The sequence below is a fragment of the Lathyrus oleraceus genome, chromosome 4 (genome assembly GCF_024323335.1).
Source record: "Lathyrus oleraceus cultivar Zhongwan6 chromosome 4, CAAS_Psat_ZW6_1.0, whole genome shotgun sequence".
Classification (NCBI taxonomy): domain Eukaryota; kingdom Viridiplantae; phylum Streptophyta; class Magnoliopsida; order Fabales; family Fabaceae; genus Lathyrus; species Lathyrus oleraceus.
Genome location: NC_066582.1, coordinates 121600924 through 121611789, shown reverse-complemented (window position 1 = coordinate 121611789; position 10866 = coordinate 121600924). Strand labels below are relative to the sequence as shown.

Sequence of the window (10866 nt, the reverse complement as noted above, 5' to 3'; positions counted from 1 at the left end):
AAAAATCTATAAAGTAATGCAAACGAGTGATGGTGATGAATCGACCGTGTCAAACTTTTTACAGTGTATAGTAATTAATTCCATTAAAAAAAGTATGAATTTTAATTAAAAAAAATATTAATTTTAATTAATTTTAGAGACACAACATTTATTTAAGATATGGTTTTTATAATAAATTGTAATTACTTTATTCTAATTGTTTCCATTTTATTTATAATATATAATAAATTAATTATAAATAAACAATTATCCTTGTGTATGAATAAACAATCAACTAAAATCCACAAATAAAAAAAATAAACTAAAAAATTTTAAACTATTTTTTCAACAAACTATTTAGTTATTAGGATAAACTTCTAAACGAATAATTTTTTAAATAAAAAATAGTTTAAAAATATTATAATTAATTTTAATACTTTAGAAAATAAATATGTGAAATGGTAACAATTTTTAAACACTAAATTGATTGTTTATTTATTTTGTTCAATTTTTTTTACAAAATTAATTGATTCAGTTTTAAAATATTTCTATAAATCACTATAGTTCTTTTTTCCCTATAAATTCAATTGGTAGTGCATCTTATTTAACTGTCACCCTAGCTTCATGGTTTACTTTAGGGTTTGAGTTGCAAGGAAAGACTTGTTATTCTAGGGTTTCGAATATCAATCAAAGGTCGTCAACGGATTGGAACATGAACAAGCACAAGCACGTGAGTGTGGTTGCAGGGACGAATGAAAAGGTAAAGTTAAGAAAAGAATTACACATACACGATGATGTTGCAATTTCCATTCTATTAAAATTGTGTATTAAATCTTTGAGGAGATTTGAATGTGTTTGTAAATCATGGTCCCTCTTATTTGATAATCCTAATTTCATGACTTTGTACCGCAAAGTTTTCTTAACAAAGGATCATCCTTATTATGATCATACATCTCTTCTTCTACATGGGATGTTTACTCCTTCAAAAGCATTTGAATTGTATTCTGTTGCTGGGGATAGGTTTGAGAATAAGGTCAAGTTAGAGTGGCCTAGGGTGAAATATGATCAACCAATATCTGTATATACTCTTTTAAAACAAAATGAGTATAATTGTGTTCCTAATTTTAACATTTTAGGTTCATGTAGTGTTAATGGGATCCTTTGTCTAATCCCGCCATTCCGACCGAAAACGGTTGTACTGTGGAATCCATCTATTAATGACTTTAAGGTTATTTCCCCTAGTTTTGTTAATGATAATCATTCTTTTCATATTCATCATGGGTTTGGTTATGACCGTCACACAGACGATTATAAAGTGATTTATGAAGTGATGTGTTATAGACAAATATTTGGTATGAAAGATCTTTGGAAGATATATAGTCTAAGAACCAACTCTTGGAGAATACTCGATCTTAATATGCATCACAAGTTTATGGATGTACAACAATTGTACATGGATGGACTCTCTCATTGGATGTGCAAAAGTGAAACACATGACGGAACATATCTGCTGTCATTTGACTGGAGCAATGAAGTTTTCATTACGACATCGATACCCTCAGACATTGATGACAACTTTGTGCCATCAGTAAGGAAACACTTCATGTTATTGAAGGGCTCTATTGCTTTGATATTAAATTTCGAAGAGAAGGCTACATTTCACATTTCAGTTTTGGGAGAAGTTAGTGTAAAGGAATCATGGACTAAAATGTTTATTATAGGGCCCATCCCTTGCCTTATGTATCCTATTGGAGAGGGAAAGAAGGGTGATATGATGTTCGTTAAAGAAGATGGTGGACTGGTTTTGTTCAACTTAAATACCCAAGCGATTGAGGAGGGCCTTGGTATTAAAACAAATAGATTTCATTGTACGATACTAGTTCATAGAGAAAACCTTATTCCGTTTGAAGGAAAGGGTATTTAATTTTTTATGTTCTTATTTTCACCAAAGTGGTAAGAATTATACTTGTATCCAAGTGGCTTGTCAATTGGAAATATAGTTTATAATTATCATCAACATGTTTCTTGTTTGTTTTGAAGGTTTGTATTTGGTAAACTTTATAATCTAATGAGCAACTTGTTTCTGTTTGAATTTGATTACTTCCTACTTGCAATATATAAACCACTATGACTGAAAATTACTTATTGGGTGTTTTATATATAAAATTTGTTCTATCTGTTTTTCATCATAGGACTAGCTGAGGAATTTATAGAGAGTTAGGTTTATATTTATCTGAGCACAAAATTTGGCCTCCGAGGATTACGAAATCTCTCATACCGTATGTCTTGAAGATGCATTTTACCAATAAGTGTGTTGGGAAGACAGTAGCAAAATGCTTTTTTCTTGAAGACATACCTGCTATTTTTGTTCACTTGGAGAAAGAACAAAGATATCATGGTAATGTAAAAGCAGTTATTGATTATCTTAACTCTTTCTCATTGTGACAGTTTATAGCAACATCTTTGTATTTTATGAGGCAATATTAAAGGATTTCATGACGCATGTAGCTCAAACCTCTACCTCTTTTGCCATCGGAGAACAATATGATGGACTGAACTAGAAACAGTTGAAGTACTGAACTATTGATCTTCTTGTCTTGTAAAGCTATATAATAATGCTATGTTTCTGATTAACAGCAGGTGCATAACCCTGTTATTAAAAGCATAAAACACCTTAACCTTGGGGGTATGCAAACCAAATACGTTTTGTTTTCTTTTATCTCAATATCACCTCAGCTGTGTCCAAAACAAGAAATGAATGTCTTTTAATAAGAATACATTGAAATGTTGAGCTTAATGTCATGTCTGTTTATAAGTTATAATCAGTGTGCTGGATATGGTTATCCAACTTCTAGTAAGTCCTCCGAGGATTACAAAATTTCTCAAACGGTATGTTTTTGACTATAAAGTCCAAACACGAAGACGGGCACAGACACATATATATATATTATACATATATATATATATATATATATATATATATAATAATATATATATATATATATATATATATATATATATAATATATATATATATATATATAAAAGCAAAATTTGTAAAAAATTTAAAATGAAAAATAAAATTTATGTTTATTTAAAATAAAATAATAAAAAATTCTTTCAAGTCTTTTAAATAAATTTCGAACATGATAATTGATATCCATAGATACGTCGTGAAAACCAAAGCAATGGTGTGCAAAGATGAAAATAACAGAAGAAAATAAAAGAATTTTGTTGAGACAAAAGTAGTGAAATATAAACAAAATAAGAAATCCTAATTGTGTTGTTTTTATAGTAAAGAAGTGGAATATGAAAGCTAAAAAACGTATTTATTTTTAAAATTTTGAAATTTTTGAACTAAGTTTTTTTTTTTTTTTAATTCTGGAATTTTCTGAATTAAATTGTGTCATTTGTTTGAAATAAGGTGTCGTATTCGTGTCCGTAGTAATTAATTTTTTTTAGTTGAACACTTTAAAAACGTGTCTGATATATGTCGTACGTGCGTCGATGTCCGATACAGCGGCACGCTGTGTGAATGTCGTGTCGGAGTTTCGGAGGTTTTTGATGAAACATTTTTTCCAATAAGAATGTGAGTGCACCGTTGAGCTGCAACCCGACCCCGACTGCCATCGTAGCTTTTTCTTTTATTTTGATTATATTGAAAAAGATGTTACAATTCATGTTACTATAGTTTCATTTTCATTGTATATATATCTAGCTTTATCACTAACAACTGCCATTATAAAAGATTTTATGATGTTAAAGATATGAATATTTTCAATACTATTTTGTATGTTTATACTGGACTTCTAGATATGTTGATAATTTAAATTTTAAAGAGTTCCTGCCCAAACCATGGACCGGGAAATACTCATTCTTTGGGATTATACTGTCAATTTGAGGGTCCATGTTTGTTACTGACGACAAAGTCAAAGGCTCTGAGTTAGTAGAAAATTGTGTACAATGACAGAAGGAATTCATGCCTAAGTGGAGGTACATTTCTAGCATAATCTAGTATCTCTACCAAATCTATTTAAGCATATATGCTTTCCATATGTTTCAATTATAATATTCGATTTTTGTTTTATATCTAGTTATAAATCTATTGTAAGTGAACAAAAGATTTGTGACCATGCTCATTGTTCCAACAATAATGGGGACTTTTTAATTGGAGCGGCCATGTGGGGTGCGAGGAGTGCTACCGCACAAGGCCGAATTTGATAGATAGAGTTAATATAAATATAAGACTAACGAATATATATCATTAATTCCATTTTAATATATAATTGTAGTGTAGTCTAGCGGTGACCATACTATTTTGGTAGTAATACAACCTGAGTTTGATTTCTTGTTCTTACATTTTATGTATATTTTTACTTTTATAAAAAAATGCCACCACATTGTTTTTAAATTTAATTTAATGTTACAATTAATTTAATAAATATTATCTTTTATTAATATATTGAAGTATATCCTATCCAGCCGCCTATAATCTAAATAAATTATATTTAAATTTTATTTAAAATTTAATATCGCAATTAATTTAATTATTTTTTTTTCTTTTATTAATATATTTTATAGATATAAGAAAAATTTTGAGATGTAATTTTGAAAATATTTATATTTTTGTATCATTGTGAATCGCTACATTAATAAATTTGAAATAGTAGTTGTGAGACCTTGAAAATTTATAATTTTACATTGTTGATTGTTTATTAAATAAAACACTTCATTATTAATATTGTAGAAATTGTTCAAAGAATTTTTTTCTTTTATTAAATGGTATGAACTTTTTTTTTATAAATCGAAGATGGTAAGAGAAGAAAGACGTGAATAACTAAACTTCGATAAATCAAATTTCTACATAGTATTTTTTATCATCTTTGTCTCTATATATTTAATTTTATTTACAATTAAATAAAATATATATTTTTTAATATGTTGTGTTTTCATCTATTAAATATCTAATTTTAAAATAGAACAGGGTTTCCAAATTGATTGGGACGACCCTGCTTATTAATAGGAGTTACCACAAAAGTGACAAATCTATCAATCAGAAACTTGCCTTATTATCTGTCATGTTAAATTGCATGAAAATTTAAAATGAAATCCATGTTGTAACAAAAAAATTTATATCCTTTAGATTTTGATGATAACAAAATATTTAAAAAATAATTGAGTATATTAACATATGTTCAAATATGCACGATTATAAGTTTTAAACTCAATTCAGAATTGATCCCGATAAGAGAATATGAAGAGAAGCTAAATGACCCAGGTTCTGAAGGATCAAAATATGAATGTGGTATCTCAGATTCTGGTGACAACTCAGACTCTGAAGACCTCAACTAAAGGTACTCAGCTTTTGATCCGTACTCTGTCTCCAATGCAGACCAATCTTGTTAAAATCGGACTTTTCGAAAAAGGTAACTAGGGTTTCTTAGTGCAAGGCTCAAGAAAAGTTGATGTGACCTCTTAAGTCTGCCCCAAAATCTTGGTAGATACCTAATATGAAAAAGATGCAGTGGACAAAGTTATTATACATTAGATGAAGATTTTAGTAGGATTGACTTCTAACGTCTCTCTCTCTCTCTCTTGGAACTGCTTCTTTACTAAGATCACTTGTGCAAGTCACCTTCCAAACGACTCTTTTTCGACCTCTATAAAAAATAGTTGAAGATTTGAAGGAGGGTCATCGAACTAACGAATAACAAACGAACCATCTAAAGAAGAACGACATTGAGCACAACTTTGAGCTAAAGTTTTTATTTGTTTACTACACAAGTTCTTAAGATTTCTTATCTTTGTATATCTTAGAAATCTTAAGTGATTAAGAATCTTTGTGTGTGTGTTGTATCACTTCTATACTACTGACTTTACATAAATTATAGTTGTTATCTATTCTCCTAAACTATTTGTTTAGAGTATAGGAAGTCTCTTGCTAGTTTGCTTGAGTAGAGGAAGTCTTTTGCTAGTTTGCTTGAGTAGTGGAAGTCTCTTGCATGCGTGCTTGAGCAGAAGTCTCTTGTCTGTGTGCTCGAGCAAAAGAAGTCTCTTGCTTGTGTGCTTCAGTGGAATCCTCTTGCTTGTGTGCTTGAGTAGAAGTCTCTTTATAGTGTGATTGAGTCGTTGAAGTCTCTTGCTAGTTTTCTTGAGCAAAGTATACTCGGTTTGATTATAGTAAAAATCTCTTGTTGGACAAGGGGATTGAATACTCTCAGTTTAGGAGAGGAACCAGGATAACTCTGTATGTTTCTTTATCTATTGCTTCTAATTATTATTCATTCTGTTTCTAACAACTTTGAGATCATATTCTCAGATTCTGTAGTTGGTTTTTCATAAGAGAAAAAGAATTAACATACACAATTCAACCCCTTACTTGTGTATTTTTCTCACCTTTAGTTAACATTAAAAAACAGTTTGTACTATAACATAATAGTGGTGCAAAAAAGATCTTGAGAAAAATATCCCTTCCATCATGCCTAATGGTCCTGAAATAGCTAGTCCTGGTAGTCACGGCGAGGGTACTTCTCGTGGTAATAATAACCATGATCAAAGTACATATGATAAGAATAATTATATTGCTAGACCTCCAATATTCAATGGAGACTCTACTGAATTTTAATGGTGGAGAGTAAGATGTACACTCACATCATAAGTCTTGATGGTGAACTGTGGGATATCTTAGAAGATGACATTGACATTCAAGTCAATTGTGTTGGAATGGTCACTAACAAGAAAACTCTCAGACCTGATCATAAAAAGATCTACAGAAAACATCACAGAGTGGGTGACATTCTTGTTGATGTCTTGCATCATTCTGAGGATATAAAGATTATTGCAAATCTACTACCAAAGCTATTTTTAAATATTTATTTGCTTCCTGACAGATACAAACCTAAAGTGATAGCTATTCAGGAAGCTAAGAACCTGAACACTATCAGTCTTGAAAGTCTGATAAGTAATCTCCAAAGGTAGAACTCAATGGAGATGAAGAACCAATAAATAAATCAAAGTCTCTGACTTTGAAATCTGTTGGGACGTCTGAGAAGTCTTCTCAGACATGGGAGCATAAAGAATATGGATGGCAATTTGACTCATCCCTAATGGGCACCCGCAAATTAACCCACAACAGATAGGGTAAAAACTGTAACACCCCGATAAAATATGATAATTATTTAAATTAAGTTAATAGTATATTTATTAATTTAATTAAATAATTGGATTATTATTGGAATTATTATTATTATTGGAATAATAAGTTGGAATATATATAAAGAGTTCCATTTGGTAAAAAGGGTTTTTCACGTGAAAACCAGAGAAGCGACAGAAAGTGAGAAAAGGGCAAAGAGGAAGAGCAAGAGAACGAGGGTTGAAGAAGGGGAAAAGCTTGAAGCTAAAGAATTGCCGGATTAACTCAGGTAAGGGGGGTTTATCGTCGTTGTCATACCCCAAAATTTGCCCATTAATATTTCAAGACATTTTTCAAGGCATTCCGAATCATTTTTATGACACCGATCTCAAAGGAACGAAGGCCCAGCTCACGAATGACCCAATCCAGAAAATGGCCCAAACTGGCCTGTTCGCTACACGCTCGCCTAGCGAACGTTACGTTCGCTACACGCTCGCCTAGCGAACGTTCGCTACACGCTCGCCTAGCGAAGCAAACGTTCGCTACCAGCTCGCCTAGCGAGGCTGACAAACAACAAAAAATTTTGGGCTTCATTCTGAGCCCATTAGGTCATGAAAAAGGGCATTATAAATACCAGCACTTCAGTAATGAAAAGGGAACGAAAAAAGGGAGGAAAGGAGAACCCTAGCAAGCAAACCCTAGCGCTCACAGACGGAAAACCCTAAAGGAAACCCTGAAGGAAAAGCCGGCGGCAGCAAGGTCACTTCCGCTCGATTCGATCCGATCGGCCAACTCAAGGTTACAATTCGATTGCAAACAGGTTTGCATTACTATTATCGCTTTATTTTCTTAATTTGCATGTGATACCGCTTTATGCTCTTAACTTACATGCGATATTATAATTGAATTCATAAACATATTTGAGGTTGCATGTGAATTTAAGTGTGCCTGAACATTGTGAATGCTGAACCATGTAATTATGTGTTGAATGCCATAAGCCATGCCGCAGGTTGAAGTCATATTGTTCTGAAATTCAAAACCCGCAGCCGCTCGCTAGCACATCGCTAAGCGAGCCTGTAGCGAGTGTTCGCTAGGCCTTCGCTAGGCGAGGCAGAGGCGAACGGGACAGCCATTGATATTTGTTATGTTCTATGCGTAACCAGATCTATTCTATGTTAATTATGCACTGTTTTGCCTGACATTCATGCTGCTGTATTTTCTTTTGCGGTGTAATCCTCGATTGCACCCTGATTTGGTATGCTAACCCGTTTGTTGAATTTTGCAAAGGTTCATATGTCCCAGAAAAAAAACCGCCGTTAGGTCTTCCACTTTATTTGTGGGATACCCTTGTGGAGACTCACCCTAAATCGCTTAATTAATTTTAATGTGTTAATTTTAATAATTAATTTTAATGTATTAATTTTAATGTATTATTTTTAATGTATTATTTTTAATGTATTGATTTTAATGTGGAGATTCATCATAATCACCTAATTAACTTTAAAATGTGGCCTTTAAATATGTGATCTTGGACCTCTCTTTTGCCTTACGATATTACGATATAACGGTCATGTCCCGCGAATGTAGGGATACACTTAGCAATGGCCCTTCGATTAAATCATCATAAAATAAATCATGGTCCCTCGGATGTTGCCTTCGAAAATACGACTTTGTCCCTCGATGACCCTTCGGTGTAGCCTACGGTTAAATGATGATAGTCCCTTCGAATGCTAAGGTATCCTTACAACTGTTGCCTTCAGTGACCTATCGATGACCCTACGATGACCCTTAAACATCCAAAGGGTAAAATTACTTACTTCTCAATAGTAAAGACAGTTTTACCCTCATAAGGATAGGAAACGTTCATAACGACCTTAGGAAGGTATAACTCTCAATTACTGGATCATAACCTAAAACATTTTCCACCCCTCACACTTTGCAAAATCCTAGAAAATCACCACTTGGTATACATTCATACTAGAATCATTACCAAGTTACATTTTTCTAAATCATTTTCCAAACTAAACGAGATAACCACTTTGTATACATTCATACGAGAATCATTACAAAGTTAAATTCTCTTTTCAAAACATTTTTTAAGCAATTCACCAACACTTTTTCAGATAAAAATATAAGTGATCCAGTAATTAAGAGCCCATGGATAACCATGGATACAAAGGGTGCTAATACCTTCCCTTTGTATAATGTACCTCCCGAACCCAAAATCTATTGAGGTCTTTCCTGTTCTTTTCCACCTTTCCTTATTGGATAAAAGAAAAGTCGGTGGCGACTCTTGCTATCCGCGACATTGCGATAAAAAGCAAAACACCCCAAGTCAGTTCACCGTATGACAGAACTGGCGACTCTGCTGGGGACACTTTAAAAAGAGAGGTTACCTTAAAAACAAGATCACTTATTCCAAATTGTCTGATTTACTTTTAAGGGATTGCTTGGGTATTCTTGAGTGAAAGGTCCTACACCCGGATCTAGTGTACCTTAGGTAAGTAGCAATAGATCATCGCGACTATCCGGCGTATACTGGAATGGTTAAAATGATGGCTACGGTTAATGTGACACTTTGGTTGTCCTGATGTTCCATATGTTTACTTGAGGAAAAATTTGGCTTCCGCGTGGTGTCATTAAAGCATTAACCAGACCTTTAGAACCCTAATTGACTCATCCTGGCCATTAGAAAGTAGTGAGATAACTGACTTCGGTTCCGACTGGGGTTGGTTGAGACTCGATACTACACTCTTTGAGATTGGACTTTAGGGAAGCTTCGGTCAACCACTTGGTGTTGCACTGAAGTGGACTTAAGGAAAGGTCGATGATTTGAGATCCTTCTAGAACCCGGTTACTATTCTAGGACAGGTTGAACCAACCAAACTTCAGTGGGGAGGGTACTTACCTATGGAACTCATGCAAGCCTTAAAACTTAGGAATGATGGTTGTGTGACTTGCTTGTGCTTGTTGTTTACTTAACATCATAACATCATAACATCATAACATCATGGCATTGTACTAACCATTTCGAGGACTTAGGGATTTAACTTTTCTCTATTTCGTAAAAAAAAAAAAAAAAAAAAAAAAAGAGTTTCCTTTTTTGGTAGTTTATGCAAAAGTTAAATTCCAAAAGTCCTTGAAAATATTTCATACATTGCATAGCATAACATAACATTGCATAACAGGTACTCTAAAGGGATCAGTGTTCTCATGGTCTTCCTTTTAAACAGAAAAATGGACCTCGAACAAATTGTCAGAGATCTCCAGGCTCAGAATGCTCAACTCCAGAAGATGATCTTGAACTTATCCAAGGGGCAGGAGGAACTGAAGGCTTTCTTGCTCGAGAAAAAGAAAGACAAGAAACCTGTGAGGCACATTAACCCGGGAAGAAGGCAGTTTACGAAGATCAATATGACTTTAGCACAAGCACTACAGGGTATGCTAAAAGCAAATTTAATTACCCTCAGAGATCCTCCTGCAAAACCCAACACTACTTCTCCTCGTTATAATCCCAACGCCAGGTGTGCGTATCACTCCGATAGCCCCGGGCATAATACAAACGATTGTTGGTCGTTGAAGAATAAAATTCAGGATATGATCGACGCTGGAGAATTTGAATCTGATCCGCCTGAGACTCCTAATGTCATCACTGCTCCTCTGCCTAATCATGACGAGACTGTTAATGCTGTGGAAGATGCTGATAACGATTATGACCTGGATAGCTGGATTTTCCCAACAATTGGTGACGGACTC

The 10866-nt window shown here is 33.4% G+C and overlaps 1 protein-coding gene across 1 annotated transcript; it reads left to right on the top strand.

Annotated features, from left to right (window-relative positions):
* Positions 1-691: 691 nt before the first annotated feature.
* Positions 692-6603, top strand: LOC127136313 (F-box/kelch-repeat protein At3g06240-like). The gene is made up of 5 exons (XM_051062890.1): positions 692-1895; positions 2428-2483; positions 2617-2619; positions 2806-2868; positions 6418-6603. The coding sequence occupies exons 1-5, from the start codon at positions 692-694 to the stop codon at positions 6601-6603; spliced, it is 1512 nt and encodes a 503-aa protein (XP_050918847.1).
* Positions 6604-10866: the final 4263 nt, after the last annotated feature.

Bases quoted from the DNA above. Each gene is read 5' to 3' on its own strand.
- LOC127136313 (XM_051062890.1), top strand. From the start codon at position 692: ATGAACAAGCACAAGCACGTGAGTGTGGTTGCAGGGACGAATGAAAAG. The intron at 1,896-2,427 runs GTATTTAATTTT...TCATTGTGACAG, and splicing joins TATTCCGTTTGAAGGAAAGG to TTTATAGCAACATCTTTGTA. The intron at 2,869-6,417 runs GTATGTTTTTGA...ATAACATAATAG, and splicing joins ATTACAAAATTTCTCAAACG to TGGTGCAAAAAAGATCTTGA.